The 21117-nt window shown below is 42.8% G+C and overlaps 1 protein-coding gene across 2 annotated transcripts in view; it reads left to right on the top strand.

Annotated features, from left to right (window-relative positions):
* Positions 1 to 21117, top strand: part of LOC120418658 (methylcytosine dioxygenase TET) — a 224238-nt gene that overhangs the window by 75709 nt on the left and 127412 nt on the right. The window contains exons 4-6 of one of the 2 annotated variants that reach the window (XM_039581104.2): positions 609 to 683; positions 843 to 902; positions 6864 to 6938. In XM_039581104.2, coding sequence (XP_039437038.1) covers positions 609 to 683; positions 843 to 902; positions 6864 to 6938 — 210 coding nt within the window. The remainder of the gene's footprint in view (positions 1 to 608; positions 684 to 842; positions 903 to 6863; positions 6939 to 21117) is intronic. The other variant, XM_039581105.2, reaches the window with a different exon arrangement.

Genomic DNA, 21117 nt, shown 5'->3' with positions numbered 1-21117 from the left:
ATAACCCGGGACCGGATCCCGAGAACAACGCCATAAAAGAAGAAACCCACCCGAAAATCACATCTGCTCATGTGGTTTTTCATGCGCTCTCGAGAATGCATAAAGCCCAAAGCGAATGGCTCGAGAAACCCCGAAAAAAATCATTCAAAATCATTAGCTCTGCCATCCTCCTCGCCTGCCTGCCGGGACCCGAAACCCGGTGAGAAAGGATCGACGACCCGCAACGGACGTGAACAGCTGTCCTGATTTATGGGCCCCGGTAAATGTGCGTGCACGTTGGGAGAGCACATTTGGCGCGAAACATTTGTCGGAGGCCGCTCTCCAGAGCAAACGGAACTGGTGGCGACACCAAGCGGCCACTAGCGGTGAAACGTTTCGAGCTTGCGTGAAATGTTTCAGCTTTGGATACTCGCCGAAGCTCACAAGTTACAGAGCAACACAATTTTCATCAACTCAAAAGCTCTCCTCATGGCTCTGTTTCCATTCTATCTCAACTTTTCACTCTTACTAGCGTAGACACAAACCCCCTCAGGCTGGCGGCCTAGCGCCGCCCCATGGTACACTCGAAAACTAACAGCTTGCGTGCAATGTTTCATTTCCCATTGCAGATCTTGTACGGACCCGACGGGCAACTGTTGAAGCCGGAATCGCGACGAGGTCGCGGCAAGGGACGAACGTCGAAGGTGAGTTTTTTTTAACGATAATTTTCTATCATAAAATTTAATTTAAATTTGACAGTAGATGAACAAATTTTCATAAAGTTTGATTTGATTGTTGGATCATGCAGAAAAGTTAAACCATTTAAAAACCTATAATTAATTAAATTTTCCAACTCTTTACAGAAAAAGGATGCTGAAAACGGCAATGCAGCAGCAGGAGCTACCACTGATGCCAATGGAGCGGTAAGCAGAACACTTTGTTTCTTTTTTGTAGATTTGTTGTTTGTTTGTAGAAATAGATTGTAAATGTTTTAAAAGTAGAACTCAAATCAATTAGTAATTTTGTAAAAAGTCCAACGTTTTTATCTTGAACTCTGAGCAACTTTAGAGATTCTAAGTAAAGTTTATTATGAGCAATTCAAAATGCTGATGAAGATTTACAGTTTTTTTCGAAACGTCGAAAAAACATACTTGTTGTAGACTCATTTGAACAAGTTTTTTTCGAAAATAAATTTCATAGTACAAACAGATTAACGAATTCTTTCCAACGTTTCCATCTTGAGCTCTGAACTTCATCAGGGTTTACAAGTACAATTTATTTTGAGTATTTTGAAATCCTGTTGGAAGAATTTTTTTTTCTCAAGTCATTTAGTCAAACATCCTTAAATCATCCCTTCACATCAAATTAGATCACGTAACACCGTAATTCGCAAACCACTTGTTCAACCGTCTCTCGTTTCATTCAATTTCCGCCCGATCCCTGCTAACGATTGTGACTTTTACGCCTCAAACTTGGCACTAAAAATTGATTTTACGCGCTCCAACCAATCATTACAACTGGCCGTGCCCGCCAGATTCCTCGAAACGGACCCTTCCTCCTCCAAATTTAAAATGCAACGTATCGAAATTTTATTCATTTTTTCGCACACCCTGAACGTATTACGACTTCATAAAAAAGAAACCTGTCCTGAAAGATGGTGGCCGGCCGTAAAAATCAGTCTAACATTCGAATGTCGGCGCCGCCGTCGGGATGCGACTGATGATGGTCGCAAATGTTTATGAAGCAATTTCCCGATTTCGACGACGGGGTAGGTTACGGTGACGTCGCTAAAAATAGCTTTTTGAATTTGGATTGAAGGGAGGGGGTCGTAAAACTTTACCCTCATGAGTGACAATTTCAAGGGGATGAATAGATTTAATTTGAGAGAGTAAATTAAATCTACAATAAACAACAGTTATTTTGCACTAATCTGTAATCTTTACAAAAAAAAGCTCTGAATATAATAATGGCAATTTTTGGAAAATCGCAAACATTTACAATTCTATAACATAAAATCTACTATTCTTACATCTATGATAGCGAGAGATTCGCTTGAATCGTTTTCAATTCAATGAATAACTCTTAACCTCGAGGCTAATCTTGAAAGAATTGACAGAATCACTTGTACTTACGTGCTCCAAACTGCTTGCACTACTAACATGTACTTACCTAATTCAAACTGCATACAAATTCGACGTACTCACTGAAGACTACACTTACCAGTTGATTGAAGTCCGTAATTGAAAAGTGCTTTTCGGAATCTCGAATTTATTGAGATTTAAACTGCAGTTACTTTGAATTTGAAGTCCGCAATTGAAGTAGCTAAATCACTAATTTTATAACATGATGTTTTCAAAGAATATGATTGATTTACGTATTCATGAACTCGGCATTGTCTTCCTACATCAGCCATCTTGTTTAAAATCCGCGTCCAGTTTACGCAAACCTACACCCAAATTCCGGAAGTGGCGTATTTCTGCTCCACGTGTCCATCCCAAAAGCGACAGACCCAGCACAAAAGTGACGTCCCTCCCTCCCCTTACAGCAAAATTCCACAACGAAATTGCTTCACATGCATCAGAGGAGGCCACACAAAAACACGCACCGCGCGTCCCTCTTAAAATGGCGGAAGTTCCATCACGAGACCCCCCCCCCCTCCCCCTTCTATTCGCGCTGCCAGTCACAGAAGGCTTTGGAAAATGGAAAAAGCTCTCTCAAAAGCACACACACACACATTTTCCTTCCTCGCGGCACGTTGTGTTTTACGTTTTTATCGATTTTGCCTCCCCTCAACGCTGCCCCTCCCTTCCATCACGTGGCCTCCGCGAAAAGCTCTTTTCTTGCTCCTTGATAACGACGCGTCCGCGCTCGCAAACGAAGGGTGGGAGGGTGCACGGAGGGAAAATTTATCTCCTGAGATTGCAAATTTGCGCGCCGAGCGTTGCTTGCTGTCTTGGGTCGTCGTATTTCGCGCTTTTCTGGGGCGAGCTCGCGCTCGCTGCTATCGCCAATGGTTTATTGTAAATATTAAATCAAGATTAATTTATATGCTAAATAAATTTAATTTATCTCAAACTGCAGAAGGCGGAGGGGGAGGTGAGTTTGAGGAGAGTGAACGCGCCGAACGCAGACACACACAAATAACAAAAGAAGGGTTTGAATATGCACTTTGGGGAGGAGGGAGAGAGATTGACGGGGTGGGAATGCGATAAACTTGGACTAAAAGAAAAATACAACATGAGATAAGCAAGATATCTTTGAATGGTGAATGATTTTAGGTCAAGATTTGCTGAGAGATGCAAAACGGTCAGTTTTTGAATGCAATTTTTAATCATGAAATAGGATGAAATTTTAGAAAACCGTAATCACATGAAAACATATTTATTAAACATTTTGAGCTATTGCTGTGATTTCTGTGATTTATTGTGTAAGGAAAGTATCAAAAAATACAATTTTTGATCGGTTTACTATTAATTTTTGAATAATCAATTGCAAAAATCTTCACATTTGTTAATCCTTCAAATGTCCTTAACTTGCAATTAAAAAGTTCTATTAAGAGAAAAATGGAAATTTGTGCTCGAGGTCGTCATAGCTACAAGGATGTCTTGCAAACTAACGCGATAAATGACATTTTCAGATACAACTTCCAGACTTTAGAATCGTAAAACCGTAAGAATTGAATTTTCAAACAGAAGTTCAACTATTTTGAACCTTTTAAATTTTGTAAAATATTCAAATGGACTTCAAATTCAATATTTGAATTCAAACTTAATTTCCAGTCATATTCACCTTCTAATGCAAGCTCTATGAAACAAATTGGATTCATTCACATAAACCATCAAAATCGACCAAAAACAAAATTTGAAAAATTTCTAAGGACAGATGGTTTTAGATTCAGCGGGCTTACTTACATGGAAAATCATCATCATCAAACAAGCAGATGGAAGTTTGCTGGTTGAATTTAGCTGATTTCGTTAATTATTTTTCTATTCCAACCAAAATCCCTGCTGGATTAGTCAAATTTTCACTAAATCAGATATTTGTCAGTTATCAGATATTATATCATGCTGACAAGACATTTTTTGACAGATTAGCCAGATTTATCACGATTTGGAAAATAATCACCTCCCTGAGTTGAAATTTGACTTTTTTGAACTGGGACATTTCATTTATTTTTGTATATTTGGTCCTTTTAAAATATTAGTCTTAATTAAAAAATCAAAATATTGCTTTCGAAGAGATCGGAAAATTTCACGAATACTTCATATTTAAACATTTCAAATCGGACCATTAGTTGCTGAGATACGGGGAGCGTTCTTTTATAGCGTAACGCAAAATTTTGGATTTTTTGTAACAAAATCTTCATACAAATTTTAAAAATTTTGTATGGAGCGTAGCACGGCCTCCAACCCCCCTCCTCCCCAACTGAGTTACGTAATAAAAGAACGCTCCCTCGACAAAAGAAAATGGAGGGTTGTTTGGGCAAAATTTAAAAAAAAAAACAATTTTCCTGTTTTTGTTTTCTTGTATCCGCTGTATCTCAGCAACTAGTGGTCCAATCTTCAATGTTGTTTAGACTTCCCTTCAAAAAAATATTTTCAGGAATTAACAATCATGAACACTACCGTCGACTGGGGCGAATCGGGACTATAGTCTGAATAGGGACAGAGCGTTTTAGAGCACTTTAAAGCTTAACCGAAACCATTTCAAAAACCCAATAGACAATTTTACATAAATGTCTCCAAATTGACCATAGTCCTAAGTCCAATCCTTGTGAAGTTACAACGATTTTAAAAATAAAAATGTGAAAAAATAGGTGATAATTTTTAGCAATTTCTATACGACAGACTTGATTTTTCAGTCTCGAAAATATTTTTACCGGAAAGCTCGTCTAATTTCCCATAAGTTTGTCTTTGACCACATTTCAATTGGATGTATGGGCTTACAGATATAAGCTAAATAAATTGCTCATAATTGAAAACATAATATTTTTTCAGTGTAGTATAGTAACCTGGATAGTAAATTAGCTCATATCTGTAAGCCCATACATCCAATAAAAATGTGTTCAGAGACAAACTTATGGGAAATTAGACGAGCTTTCCGGTAAAAATATTTTCGAGACTGAAAAATCAAGTCTGTCATATAGAAATTGCCAAAAACCATCAAAAAACCTATTTTTTCAACATTTTTATTTTTAAAACCGCTGTAACTTCACAAGGATTGGACTTATGTCAATGGTCAATATGGAGACTTTTATGTAAAATTGTCTGCAGAATCGATTCCCACTATCGGTTTTTGCAAATTTTGATGTTTGGAGCACTTTGAAAAAAAAAACAGTTTCAGTAAATGATTTTTGTATTTTTTTGGGTGAGTTGCTCCATCCTGTATTTTTCGTGAGTCTTTTTGTAACATCTTAGGCTATTTTCACAAAAAAATTGAACAAAAAAAATCGTGGGCTCACCTTCTAATTTAACTTTTAAACTTCAAAATCAAAAATTTTCATAAAAGTGGAGTGTTTTTTTGTTTCAGTATCTTTTTCGGAAAGCCCGTCAAATTTCCTACAAGTTTGTTTTTGACCACTTTTTGATACGAAGCAACGGCTAAATTACTAAATACAAAAATATTTAAAACACTTACGCCCTTCTCAAAAGTCACTATCGAGTGAAACTGGCTCCATATACACAAAAATGGCTTATATAAGCGTAGGATAACATGTCTACAAAGTTTCATTTTTTCGTAGTTCCGGTTCAGATTGCTACAACTTTGCCCAACACCAAATCAATCAAAAAAAATCCCTGAAAAATTACAGATTTTTTAATATATACGTACCATTTTTGTATGAACAACAGCCAAAATTGTATTGAGATTTGTATGGGTGGACCAATAACACGAAATGGCTTCTTTGATGATAACGCAGGCTCCCACAAAGGTTGAGCAGAATAAAAAAAAAATACAAAAAAATAAAAACGGTAAAAAATTGCCGATTTTGTAGAAAATTGATCATAATACTTATTTAGGAATATTTGGGCCAAATGAATGTCGTTATCTCCAACACATTAAACCTTTCTCAAACAATTTTTCAGTATTTTTAACATATCTCGGGTGAGTTTTCAAAAAGCCGTAAGAGCCACTGTGACCTCTGACACTAATTTTCGTTTTTCTCGAAAATGAAACAAAATTTCATTTATTTCAAGTATATGGGGCACTTGAAGGACGTGTAGATCAACAATCTCGAGCATTTTTGATATTGGTTTTTCGTAAGTAGGTCGAATACCGATGCAAAAAAAACTTCGTTTACCAATGGCTCTTACGGCTTTTTGAAAACTAATCCGAGAATATATTCTTCTTCTGTTACACGGAGAAAAAAGAGTTCCCAAAATCGTGAACAAGCGTTCATGAAAATGGGAACCACGAACAAAGTGTTCAAATCATATGGTGCGTTTTTGGAAATCGTACCATGGGATTTGAACACTTTGTTCGTGGTTCCCATTTTCATGAACGCTTGTTCACGATTTTGGGAACTCTTTTTTCTCCGTGTAGGGTCATTAAATCTTTGGGCTTTTTTTCCGGGTAGAGTGAATTAAAAAAACTATTAAAGGAATATTTGGGACAAATTTAGCAGATTTTACCTATTTTAATTTTTTGTACATTTACCTGTAGTTTTTCAAGTCAAAAATATATTTTCTGACATAAATATTCATAGAGTACAGTCTAACTCCAGAAATCCCTTTCTAAGTAATCCCCCTTAAACACCTCGTAGTCATAGCTGGTGTGTGAGTTGTGCAACAAGTAGATCTTTCTTAGAAATCAACCTTCGCAGTCGAAAAAAATCAATCCCACCTTCAAAAACCCCTTTCTTCACTTTTTCTTCTCCCAAAATCTAGGTCGTGACGTACGACGCCAACGGGAACCCGATCCGGGACGGAAAACGTGGCCGCGGACGAGGACGCGGTGGCGGGGTAAGGAAACTCTCTTCTTCTCACTAATATCAATATCTGTTTTCTGCCGTTGTTCGGTACCTGCCTCCATTCTTGAACCTCTACGTTGGGGACGGTCATTGTAGGCGACCCGTAAAGACGGGGGCCGCCGGCCCCCGAAGGGAATTGAAAACTTCTCAATCGCGCCTAGACCCCACGACTTCGAGGGTTACGGCCGGCGTTTTATATGTTTACGCTACGACGACGACGGTGTAGACTGGATCTGCCTCAACAATAACTTTTTCCCAGCCCAACCCGTCGGCGGCTGCTAGGAGAAGTCCCATCCCATTCTCCGAACCGCCGTCAAAACACATGATCAGCAAAGAACCCATTCCGGGCGCGCAGCGCGCCCGTAAAGAAGTCGACGGTAGAACCCAATGTCAACCCTGCGTCTATCGTCTGTCTGCGGGGGATTCCCCGAGACTTGCCAGACTTGCCGGCATCACCGGCTCTGTTGTCATCCAGCCTGAACAGAGCGTCTGGGAGAAAGTCTGGGAAAAAGTATCGGAATCAAAGTCAAACCACAGACGTCGTCGTCTTCCCCGACTCCCCGCACCTCCCGGGGTAGGGAAAATTCTTTCCAACTCTGCCCGAGCAAAAACACATAAAAACCGTATCTGCCCGTAAAATGCTACACTCTCTTCTCGGCATCAGTTAGCATCATTACGATGAGCTGAGCGGCAAAGGATACCGAAGGCAGCCTCTTCCCCGTAACGACTTTGTCGTCCTTTCTTTTTTTTTTTTGCGACGACACCCGAGAAAGGTCGTCAGACTGCCAATGATACCGCTTCCTTCTCCACCACCGGGTTCTTTTTCTAGGAGTTAAGGTGGGTGTGTGTTTGTGATGACGATATGATAGGATTGCTGGTCCTACGGTACTTCCGGAAACGTCTGCCGGCTTTATCCTGGCTCCGTCTGATGTCGTGTTTTTTCTTGCTACGGAAGACGAGCAGCTTAAGGATATCGTTCTACGCTCCACTTCACCGAGCAGTGAGGGTCGGTCGAGAAGTTCACTCGTTTATGGGTATGAATTTTTTAAACCCGTTCCAGGAAGGAAGAGGGGATTGTAGCTTTCTTTCGAGATCAATTCTTCAATTGGTTTGGCATTCATCGATACTAGCAAACTTTCGCTCATAAATTGTGATGAAAGTGAAACTGTAGAATCTTTAATCGCAGTTGAAGACCGATTGAATCGTTTGAAATCATCCGACCCGTTCAAGATTCAACAAAAGTGAATCATAACAAACTCGTACCTGCCCTGATGTTTCGGGAGCTCAACGTTGGACCTCTTCCACTTGTTGGAGTCCAGTCGGTGCCGCATACTTTCTGTCCAAAATGAGTTGTCCTTCTGGCCTTTTGGAAACTCGCGGTAGGTGGCTCTTAAGCGTCCTAAACATTCAAAGCACGTTCTGATAAAGGTAAGCAACTGTCAAACGTTCCTGTGTTTGACAGCTACCGCTTACCTTACCTCTAACGTTGAATGCATTGTTCCGTTGACCACGCATAAAGTAATACTGCTAAAGGTAAGCAAATGTCAAACGGTTTGGAGAAGCCGGCGAACCTTCAGAACATCAATAAATGACGTTTTCAATTTCGTAACAGATGTTTGCCGTAAAGCCGACGGGATTTCTCGCGTTGAGAGACTCTTTTTTCGGACTCTTAAGAGACTCCCCCATCGGGAGCGCATCCACCAGACGTCCCACGGCAGTCGGCAGACGATACAACTTCCTCATTCTTTGGCGTGCCAACACCCGACCGTCGTCATCATTCCAGAACGACGCTGGGAGCACCTCTCCAGCCCTCCCCCGAACCTCCCAAAAGATATCAAATATCGCTTTATATCCACTTCTCACTCATGCCGTGTGTATGTTTATAAGCACGGGCGCGCGCGTGTAGATTCGGGGGAACTCCCCAAACCCGAGGCAGTCCCCAAAAATGCTGGCACGTGAGCAAGCAAGAGACCTCAGCGTGCGGTTCTTCCCGACGACGACGACGACGGTTCTTCGCGTGTGAACCACGCAGAGCCGTTGAAGGGAATTGATTCATATGACGCCTCCGCGCCAGAAGGAGACTCTGCGGCAGCAGATCTGGGTTTGCCGCCGCAACAAGATCTTCAACGAGAGATGAGATGATGATACTCACATGACGCGCCGGGTGTTGCCTTGCTGGAGCTGTGTGTTTTGTATACAATGTTGCTGCCGGTTGGTCTCTCCCTTTGGGGGGCGCTGCCGGTTGTGTGGACGGATGAGTAACGACGACGCATAAAAACTCACGGGAGCCGCCGCGGTGCTTCTTCTTATTTTACGTTCTCAAGGGGAACACACCCGCACCCTCCCGGTGGTGTGAGGAGGGGGGGCGCAAACTTTTTTGTGAATGAATTTCGTTTGGATCTTAACTCGGCGGAGGTGGCGCTACCATCGGGGAAGAAGGGGTTTTACGTTGAGCACTCTTCAACCGACGTCAAACCGGCAACGACACAGATGGTTGTAGTAGGTTCGGGTTGCCGATGGCTTGTTATTTCCGCGCGGTAAGGTGTTGCCGTAACACGTGCCGCCAACAGGTGGCAGCGTCGTGGTGGATTGACTCTTGAGCTGCTTTGCCGGTTTGCACAGGGGCCTGTTGTACTTGGCTTTGAATTTCACACTAAGCCACGGCGAATAGGGCACCACAGCTGATGTGAATCGATGGTGGGTAGAATTTTGGGTTACAACTTCGGTGTTTTTTCACAGCATGAACTGTTGATTCTGCTAAATTTTAATCTAACGACACGTATAAAACGTAAACAAAGGAAACTGGCGTTTGACGAGGGGTGCAACACTACCACTTTTTTTATCTATATTTGACAATCTGGCAAGATTCTAAACTACGTAAGCTAATTTGAACGCGTTTGTTGGAACAAAAACCAAATTAGCAAATGTAAACAAATCCAAGTGACGTTTGACGAGGGACTATCCACTAAGAGTGTATTTTTCAAAGGGTGCGTCACTACTTATTTTCATCAACACTTTTTGACAGCTCAACTCAATTGACAACCTTCCCCTAGAACGGCGGATTCCGTAATTGGATTACAGCCCGAAAGCTGCTAATTAAATAACCACCAAACCTGCAAACACGTAGCCAGCCAGCCCAAAACTAGCCAACAACTTGTTGGCACGCGGATTCCCTCGCCGTGACCAACTCCCGTTTCCGCTGCAGTGGCCTGACATTCACCTAATTGACTGTAACCAGAGCTGTGTATAATTCCGGGGTTGCTCCGTCAGGAACCGGAATAATCATCCCACCCGCTCTCGCTTTCTATTGTAACTTTGCATTTTTTGTCCGCTCCAGAACTTGGTTCTTTGGCGAACAAAAAATTCTCAACGAAAAACTTTTCCGTTTGCTCGGGCACCAGCTCCTCTCCAGTGCCGCTCATTGGCCGACTGAAACAATAGTGGTCCTCCGTGTAGTCCAAATTGGACTGCGGAGAGGAGTAAAAAATCCCGCAAGTACATAAGTAAACCCCGGACCCAGGTCCGTTGCCGCACCTCATGCACTTTCCAGATGATAATGAAAATGAAACCGGAAAAGTCATACACTTTTTTCTCCCCTTCTGGCTGCTTTTTGCAACCATCAAGCAAAAGAATTCCGGACGAGGCAACAGTTTTTCCGTCATTGCCGGTACCAAGTTCCGTCGACTCCGTCTCCGTCCGGAATTAAACGAAAGGAAAAGTCCTTCCCACCGTCGGCGATGACGACGACGTTCCTTTTCCCGGTTTGTACAAGTACTTCCGTGCGCAGCACGGTGGGACTCCCGCTCGGTAGAAAGTGAAACGCTACCCTGCGGAACTCCGAGTCTACGGCAGAACATAACCAAATGACACAGTAACCTGGGAGTTTTTCTCGGCGCGCCGCGCCGCCGCCGGGGAATCTTCAAAGTGGTGGCGCACGAAAAATTTCTCACAGCCTACTTACTGGCAAGAAGACTCGAAGTCGTGCAAAGTAGGTGGATCCATGTGGGAATGGCTGTGCGGGCCGTAGTAAAAGTACCGTTCGTTCTAAATAACTTGCGGGCTAGGAAAAAAACCTGTTCCGACGGCGTTTGTCGTTGCAGCTGCACCGCTTGGAAAGTGCATTGGCATTGCCGCTGAGATGAGATCTCTCCGAGACGGTCTTAGTCACGCGAAATTTGAAACCCCTCGATGCGAAGGTCTTTGGGGTGGAACACCGGCGCACCGGGAGTCACGGTGGTGGCGTTTTGAGGTTAGGAAAGGTTATGTTTCGAAGGGATGTCAAGGTTACAGGTGCAACAGAAATGCAGTCCTGAAAAATTAGACACTTCTTACAAAAATAGTCTTCAGGGGCGTTTAGAAATGAATAACTTTGAGAGGGCGTTTACAGAGTAAACTTCAAGAATATGGTGTTTGGAAATTTCAAATAAGATAAACATTCTACATGATCAGTTTTCTTAAAATAATGCGTTTTTCATTCATCACCGAGGGCGCTTAGGCTTAAAAATAACACCAAAATTTAAGTTGAGGGCGTCTGCAAGGGCGCTTAAAAGATAACAATCTTATGATAAACCTTGTTTCTTGTGAAACAATCTGTCACATAAAGTTACAGGCCTTCTTTGCGGGCGCTTACAGGTTTTCCTTGGAGTTTATTTATGCTACACCAATAAATTTTATTATTTTACGAATGTCATAATCAGGCCCTTGGAAATCTACTTCCTTTGTTTTGTTGCTTGGTTTTTTACTTTAATGTTTTTACAAAACGTTGTTTCAAAACAGACAATTCGTTTTAAAGGGCGCTAAAAAATTTTTTTGGTAGAAATGACAGTTATACCATAAGGAATACGATGTAGAAAAAAGCAAAATAACTGCTCGAATGGAAATGCTCCATTAGACCTTATCTATTTTTTTTCAAAGGTCACTGGTTTTTTTTTTACTTTTTATATGAGGGCGTTTCGGAAAATTTCAAAGATTTTTTTACGATTGCTACACAATCTTTTTTTAAGGCACCATCCACAAATGACGTAGCATTTAAGAGAGGAGGCAACGGGTATTCAGGGGTTTGGGATGATCCATGTAAAATGACATGATTTTGTATGAAAAAAATGCTACAAGGAGGAGGGGCGTCGAAATTCTAAAAAACTATGTCATTTGTGGATGGTGCCCAAGGGCGCTAATAAGTTTTTCTTAAGTTGAACCAGTTGAAGTTTTTTTAAGGGCGTTTCACAAAACACAAACCTTCTTTGAGAGCGCTTAAAGATTTTTCTCGAAACTGACGTTTCGCAACACAAACCGCCAGGCCCGTAGCCAGGGGGGCGCTTATAATGACAAACATTTTTTTAAGGGCGCTGAACATTTTGGTAAGAGGGCGGTTAGTTTCGAACATATAAACCTTTTTTAAGGGTGCTAAAATGTTTTTTCTCACGGGCGTTTCCCAAAACACAAACCATCCTTTAGAGCGCTTAGAAAATTTTTTTAAGAAGGGCGTTTCGGAACCCACAAGCTTCCAATTTTTTTCTTGAGGGCGCTTTAATTTAAGAACATATTTTCTTTAAGGGTGCTAACACAAATTTTTGGACTAAATTTCCCAATGCACAAATCCATTTTAGGGGCGCTGAAAATATGTTCTTGAGGCTTCTTCAAGGGCGCCTAATTATTATTCTTGAGGGCGTTTTCCAAGACACAAACCACTCTTAAAACTAAACAAGAAAGATGTTCTTTCGAGATGTTTTTAAGCTTTGTTTCAATGCATCTTTTAAAAAATCAATCGTCTCAAGATTCCAAGTGCACCCCCGACTAGAGAAACCCAAACTGTGGGCGTTCGCAGCTCGGGAGGATGTGAACCATCACGGGGGGAGCTTTGGGAGGGCGGCGGCCAGAAACCCCCTAGCAAAGACGATGAAAATCTTCCGATAAGTGCAGCGCACGATGCAGCTATTGGGGATTGCAGCGGCACCAGATTCAATGAGACGCAGAGGAGGGACCAGGGGTTGGAAAACAATTTAAATTGCAAATTTTCCCTACTTTCTTGTGAGTATGTGATTGGGATACGGGTTATCTGCTAGGAAAATAAAGAAAAATAAGCAAAAAAGGCAGCTTGCAAGGTGATTTGTGGCGTTGAAGATATGGGGGGGTTTGCTTGCGAACAGAGGAGATTCATTCGTCGGATTAGCCTAGCTCGGGAATGTGGTTTATGGATTTTTGGCACGCGAGCTTAATTGGGAAGCCAGGGAAGTGTTGGCTTTGGATTCGCTAATTAATGTGGGGAAATGCGGTTCAACGAGGTGATTTGCATACTTTTTTTGTGCTGTTTTAAGTCACTCCATTAAAATTGATAACAGAATGAGTCCGTAGACGTTCAACACCGTGAACAAAAATTCCAGCCTCAACTCCATCACCTTTAAAAGTCCCAATTTACGACCATCCCAGTCCAGTCAACCGTATCGAACGGCAGTCCCATTTCCAGCAACAGCCGGTTACCTCTCCCTCTCGTTCAAGGTTGATTCCATATGTACACCGGTATCGGTTCGTCGCGCCAGACAGGCCTAATTTAAACATATAGTAAATATTTTAAATTGTGCACTTCCCCAAACTCCGCGAGAGCTGGCCGGCCACAGATATGTGGCGTGGCCCATATATCGGGCCCCGTCCAGACATGTACGCGCGCGTAGTACAATCGGATGCACATTTTTTGCCCCGCGCGGCAATCCGTCGGAACTCTCGCTTTCGAATCCCCAATTCCTGCGAGCAATGCATATTGCATAACCTGATGCATCGCCGCCGTTACGCACCGAGGGGTCCCCCGATATGGTCCCCAGAGGGGATGGGAGCGGGTGGTGGCGTTCTGCCCTGCATTTAATTCATTTTCATTCACAACTAACCAATGCGCGTACTCATCGACGGACTCCACACGTATGGCACATATATTCACGGGAATACACAAACTCCAGGAGGGGGTACCGAGGGGGCGGTCACCCATCGATTCAGAACCGGTGGTGTGTGTGATCGAAATAATTTCGCGCGCGACCACACACTGTATTGGCCTGGTCGGGAGTTCCGGGCTGACCAACCCCATCCCATGCTGTCCATCAGAGGGAGCACATTTGAAATGCAACTCGGAGGACCGCGGGAGCATTTGACTGTGATGTCTCGTCAATAATTTGATACATTTGAGTAATATACAGTAACTAAAATCTGTCAGGCGTTACGCTTCGAATTTCGCCGATATCCTTTAAACAATACAAAATTATTAAAATCTTTATCAAACAGCTTGTAGATTGCAACTCGATGAACGAATTTCTTAGCAAATGTTTCAAAACTATTGAACTTTTTTAGAGAAATCGGCGAGACAAAAAGCGTAACGCAACTTATCAACACAAAAATCTGATTGATTGATCTAATGTTTTGATGGTTTGACAATCCAGATTACAGATCATTCACGAAATCATGACAAACGTAACGCAATTTTCTAATTGAAACGTTCATGATTTCATCAACAAAAGTTCATGATTTTACAATTGGCAACAATTCCTCTCAATTTCCCACTTATTTCCCCCAATTGACTCCACTCAATTGCACCGGCATGTGCAACAATTATGACGCTCCTCCTTCCCGCTGATGGCAACACTGCCCGTGACCGGACAGAACTTCATTCAGTTTCAGCCCCGAAATCGATCATCACGAGCTGTTGCGCGCACCAACTCTCCTCCCCCGTCAACCCCTAAAATTATCGGTTCTGGCCACCACAGCAAAAAAAAAACGTGATGCACGCGTTATATAATTTCATTGGATATTTTATTTATGTTTTGACTGCGTACGTGCGAATTTGGTGGGCGCGGAACGTGGGATGCGTTCCGCATGAGTTGCAGTTGCAGTCAGAGTGTTTTGAACTGACCGCCCCTCCTTCTCGGCCCATGTTGAACGGGATCGTGCTTGATTTGAGTGGGAAATGAGGAATTCCTGACTGAGTTGAAAAAATAGAAGTTTTTTGGGACAAAATGAACATTTAACGGGGAGGCGTTACATTTTGGTTTCGTAGATTTCTCAAAATCACATCGTTTTTTTATGCAATCTATGAACCAAAACTAATATACTGTTTGAAAATAATCAAAAGATGTTTTGTCAGATTCATGAAATCGAAGAAAACCAACGCGTAACGCCTAAATACGTTTTATACTGTTATTCAGAGGAATATCTTTTCACGTGAAGGCGTTACGTTTTTTAATTTGTGACGCTGCATTTTTGCAGCTTTTGTAAAGCAATTTGTATTTGTAGGTCTGGTGCAGATCTACAAATTGCATTCAAAAGCTTGCAAAAATGTTTTATGGTTTCAAAAAAAATCGACGCAATAGAAATCGTAACGCCTTACCCTGTAAAATGCGTTAGGTCAGATGACGCCAATAATTCTTCTTGACAATATTTAATCATTTGTAGTGTTTCAATGAGTTACAAAGCAAAGAAACTTCATAAACATCAAAAAGGCCAGGCCTACTGCCTAATGTTTACCACAAAGATGATTCGTTGAGTTGAATTGAGTTGGAAGACGAATGTTCAAAGAGCATCCATTTCGGCTTGATTTTTCTCGCTGGATACAGTAGAGGAAGAAGCATGGAGTTGCTTGCAACTGTCAAAACAGGGTCACAACTTGCAGGTGTGTCCACGTGTCAAACAAGATTGCTTTCAAAATGAACGATTTTGACAATCAACGGATTTGAACTCGAGCTTTTAATTGCATCTCAACCCAGAAAAGGACGCAAATTGCAAAAATCAACATCCTCACGATTAAAACTCGAAAAAAAAAACAAACTGCAGCCAAGTCGTTTTTCCCACACACCACAAACCGGTAGACCTTCGCGCCGTTGGACATGTCCCCACCACCGGTAGCATAAACAGTTCAACTCTACCTCATTAGTATGCTGCCTGTCCTCCCCCAGTGCATCCCCCCCCCATCTTGTCTCAACACGTCCCTGTCAACGATGCTGAGATTACAGCCGGAGTGATGTCGCACGCTGGACACATAATTGTATGGTACTTAAAATAAATACCATCATCAGCATGATCCTCACCCGATATATGATAAATAGCAACACTCGGTTGTAACGCGCTGTGTGTGTGTGTGTTTGTATTTGTGCACAAACATCCCTCCCCGAGCGGATTCAACTGTCGTGAAACGAAAGGGAAATTCGTTCATTATCGCAGCTGACCCAGATTCTCCAGCACTATGTGCTGAACTCCCTGAACATGGGTTCAGACCACGGCCACCACGTGGTAGACACAGAACAAACGCTCCGAAACGTCAACATTTACGTGTGTGTGTGTGTGTGTGCGAGCGAGTTCTCATTTTTTTTCCCACCGCCGGGTTATTGCATTGTTTGGCTTGACCACAGACCTCCCCGAAAAATTCCGTCTGGCCCCATCTCGTGTGTCCAAACGAAGCTATTTATTTTTATATGTATGTATGTTGCACAAATAAAAATAAATAAATACGGCCACGTCCGGTTGGGGCTAGCCGGGAGTGGCCCACTTTCCGTGTCTGAGTGCGCGACAATTAACCGGGTTCTGAAGTCGAGACTTGGTGGGACATAACCTCACCCGTTAAACGGTAACGAATCTGCTCCAATCAGCTAATCCGGATTAAGTTTGCTCGTCGTCGCAATAAAGTTCAACTCCTGAGCAGCTCCGGGCGCTTCGTGAAACCCGCAAAGGTCTGCCAAACGACGACGCTCATCGCAAAACCTGCTCCACCAAACTGGTTCATGTGAGTTGATTGGGGTGTTCGTAAAAAAAAACAACTCGCAATAAACGCGCTGCATCTTCCAGACAAAGACGAGAATCCGTCGTCGACGAGCTTCTCCAGCAGCTCGACTGCAGGTCGTCGTCGGCAGCAAACGGGGCAGGAAACTTTCTCTTTCATTTGCTGTTGCACTTTTCTGCAATCTGGTGGGCGAATTGCCATGCTTGTTGCTACCCCCTTGCCGCTGCGACCGCCACCGGTACGGAACGGGTTTGTTACGGAATCTCGTGACAGGACAAACGACGACGACGACGTTCTCTGGTGTGCTTTTTCCCACGCTGGCTCGGCTGAAGCAAAAAAGCTATCAGAAATGCTATATGTATGCGCATTTGTAGTAAACTAAACAGATTTTTTTCTCTCCGTGTTACTTCTTCTACACCGGGTTGACAGCTGCATCTGTTTACAGCGCGCGCCGTTGTCGTCGGCGTAATCCTTTTCTATAGCGACTTCGTCGCTGGGAGCGCAACAGTTGGACACTCTTCACGCGGCTGTTGGTACAAAAACCCGGGAAGAAGCGCTCCTGCTCCTGGAGATAGACAAAGCAGCACCACTCTGACAGATCCTCAACAATGTATCCAGCCTCCACCAACAATCCAACCCGTCAGTGTTTTAATTAAATTACACCGAACGAATGAATCATTATTCATACAACCAACCTTCTCGGCGCAACGTAGAATGAAAGCATGTTAAATGATAATAATAACATGCCCCAGTCCATTGTGTGCAGCAGTTTTTGCAAGCCCCGTCTGCAGTCTCCGGCGAGGCCCCTGCAGGGATTTCTTTCTTCTCCGAGACCTTGAACCGATTGATCGGCAAAGGACTAGCTGGGCCCCGGGACTGCGGGCCGAAAGCAATCAACAATAATGGGATGGGGCGGTACACGCTCACGGGAGAATGGTACCAATTAAGCGGCCAGGGCTCTTGACACCAGCGATCTTGGCCACATTGTTGCGGAGTCGCTGCAGCAGGCTTGCGTGCAAGTTGGCCTTTGGACGACGAATGACGGTCATAAACACAATTACGAAATGTCAGTTATTATGACTTTTCCGGTTTTCGCTGCGCGGCGGTTGTTTTGGCTGGAATCGCTTTGAGTTCCGATATTGATTACGCACATTATGCGGCCAATAGTGGGTTTGAAACGGGATAACGCTGATGATAGACAGAATCTTTCGGAATTTCGGGTTGCATTTAGTGTTCCGCTTACTACGCAGGTTGCACTGGATATTTATAAATGAAAATTGTTCTTTTTAAGTTCCATCGCTACAACCACAGTTTACGATTCATAACTTTTCCGAAAACTTGGCTTGCCGTAGAGGTGCGTTAGCTCGTGGTTCAACCTTTTCCTCCATGCATTGTTCTCACGTACGCCGCCAATGATCATTCTAAGCACTAACCGTTCGAAAACTTCAAGAGTTTGTAGGTCCTTGACATCAACAAAACTTTAAATTTGTAGACACTTCTTGCACTGCAAACATTAGATTCTACCACAATCAACAACAACCGACATTAAACCACAACAACAAACTTTTGACAGCTCTGCTGCTGCTCAGCTGAGGTGGTGAATTCCTATAATCACCACGCCAAACCGAGGGGTACGTCGCTAGCGAAAACATTACTATAAGTTTCCAATGACAGCAGATGCTAAAAGTTGTGCAGACTGTTTAGAATACTGCACGGGACATCCTGCTTCTTCGGTTGACCGTTTCCTGGAGGTCATCTTGAGCTGCGGCGGGAAAAACTTCTCCCCGCAAAAGTAGGGATAGGTCAAAAATGCTATAAAAAGTTTCGGTCGTAACCGTTTGCCGGGATTCTTTACATAGAAAGTGGTCGACCTTTCCACGAAAAGTTGAGGGGGTCGGGGTAGTCCGAACAGATGATCTTTCCGAGGAAACCAAAGGAAAGACTCTTTCCGGTCGCTCCACGTCGGATTTTATGACCGTTCGGTGAAAAGGGGGAAATGCAAAGACATTAAAATCGACTAGACGGACGACTACCGTCGGAACCCCATTTCGATTCTTGCTTTTTATTACCTTAATGGGGAAGAGATGTTGTGCGGTTCTTGGATCGCCATTGAATGATACAATATGCTAAAAGTATCAGAGTTAATTTTTTTTAACTACGAATAGTATCCAAAGCACCAAAAGAAGCTTGGAATATCGTCATCCAACAGAAGGTCAGCTCCCAGAGTTGACCCCGTCGGCTCTCCGACAAACATCTTCATCATTTTTATATCCCGCACCCAAGTTACGACCAATCTACCGGCGTGAACCCTCGTCCGGTTTCCAGGAAAGGGGGCCGGCGTGGACATCGCCAATGTCAATGACATTGAAAAGTAAATAGCCCAGCTTTCTTCCTCTTCCGGACGCAAACTTTTATTTCCTCTGACTCTCTCTCTCTCTCAACAACCAGTCAAAACAAAACCGTAACGGCGGGTGTGATATCCTTCTTGTGTCCCCCAGGTCTTCTGCTGGTCGTTTGCAGGTCGTCCAGACGACACGGTAGACGACGACGACGCCGCCGCCGCCGGACTCTACGAGTTGGCAATGAAAAGGAAAGTTCAAAGGGAAATCAAAGCTCTTTCTTCCCTCACCCAACGGGACCGTTTTTCCCGACGACGGAGGGTTCCTTTTTTTCATCGTCCCCCTGCGCCATTACCGACCGACTCCTGTTGTTGCCAAATGGTTATCCTTTTAGAAATGTATAAGTAGAAGAAAAAAAGCTGAATGAAATTTTGTCGGAACGGCACGAGTCCGGCTTTCCCAGCCAGCAGAAGCAGGAATCCTTGCAGAATCGTCGTCGTCTTCTTGCCGGTCGTAGTAAAAAGTTTTCCCCGGCGCCTCTCCTCCCACCTCCGGTGACCGCTCCGGCGAAGAAATCTGAGAAGTCGAATACCTACACAAATATCGTACCGTATCGTTCTGGGAAGTCCTGCCGGGCAGAAGTAGCGCTCGGATGCTGCTGGCGCGGAGGAGGTGTTAATAGGGGGAAGAAAACAATACGGAGCTCCTCGTTCTTCGGAATTGACGAAGGCCTTGGGTCGTTTCTCCGCCCTCCGTCCGAGGATCCTTCGAAACTCCTTTTTTTCTTCATCCGACAAATGTAAACAGAAGGTTTTTTTTCGCCCGTCCCAGCATCTGAAAGGCAAAACCGGCAAGTGTTTGGTGAGAGGTTCTTTTTCGCACCTCGTCGCGTTGCTTTTTTTTATTGAATCAACTTTTCCCCGACACGGTCTCAAATTTCCCGGAACATCCGCGCCCACCTCCCTCAACCCTCGCGGGCGCAAGAATTAAAAGAAAAGAACCTTTCGAACTGCGATGTCTAGGCCCCAGCGGAAAGGGGTAATTGTTTGGGTTAATTTTTTTTCGCGTTTACTTTCTCGACACAGTTTTTTTATTTCACTTGGAAAAGTCGCCGCCGCCGCCACCGGAAGGGGGTGTTTGCGTGAGAAGACGTTTTTCCGGGACGGTGAAAAGTTTCCGGGAAAGTTTTTGATCCTCCGGAAACCTTGACCTCGGAACCAATTAGAGGGGTTTAATTAATGAAGGGGATTATCGCTTTTTTTCGGGCACTTTTGAGGAGTTTTTGAAGTAGGTCAGGGTTGAGTGAGAATGAACTTGAAAGTTGAGAAGACTGTCGGAAGAATGACTATTCTTAAGGGTTAGTTCAAGAATTTGGAAGTCATGCAATCCTTAGAATCTCTAACATATAAAAGGAACTAAATATTTCTTAGAAGCTCTTTTGTTCGAATCTCGGTTAAAACTGATTAACACATCTTTTGAAAAGCTTTTTGAGTTACTTTTCAATCCCTTTCAAATCTGAAATCACTTTTGAATATTTTTTTAATCTCTTTTGAATCTTGATTGAATTGATCCTCTTTTGAATCTCTTTTAAATTTTCTTTGAATATATTTTTAATCTCCTTTGAATCTCTTTTGAATCTCTTTTGAATCTCTTTTGAGTCTCTTTTGATTCTCTTTTGAATTTCTTTTGAATCTCTATTGAATATCTTTTTAATCTGTTTTGAATCTCATTTGAATCTTTTTTGAATCTCTTTGGAATCTCTTTTGAATCTCTTTTGAATCTCTTTTGAATCTCTTTTGAATCTCTTTTGAATCTCTTTTGAATTTCTTTTGAATCTCTATTGAATATCTTTTTAATCTGTTTTGAATCTCACTTGAATCTTTTTGGAATCTCTTTGGAATCTCTTTTGAATCTCTTTTGAATTTCTTTTGAATCTCTTTTGAATCTCTTTTGAAACTTTTTTGAATATCTTTTTAATCTGTTTTGAATCTCTTTTGAATCTCTTTTGAATCTCTTTTGAGTCTCTTTTGATTCTCTTTTGAATTTCTTTTGAATCTCTATTGAATATCTTTTGAATCTCT

This window comes from Culex pipiens, chromosome 3 (genome assembly GCF_016801865.2).
Source record: "Culex pipiens pallens isolate TS chromosome 3, TS_CPP_V2, whole genome shotgun sequence".
NCBI classification, from domain to species: Eukaryota; Metazoa; Arthropoda; class Insecta; order Diptera; family Culicidae; genus Culex; species Culex pipiens.
Note: the sequence above shows the minus strand (reverse complement) of the source record. Positions and strands in the feature narration are given on the sequence as shown.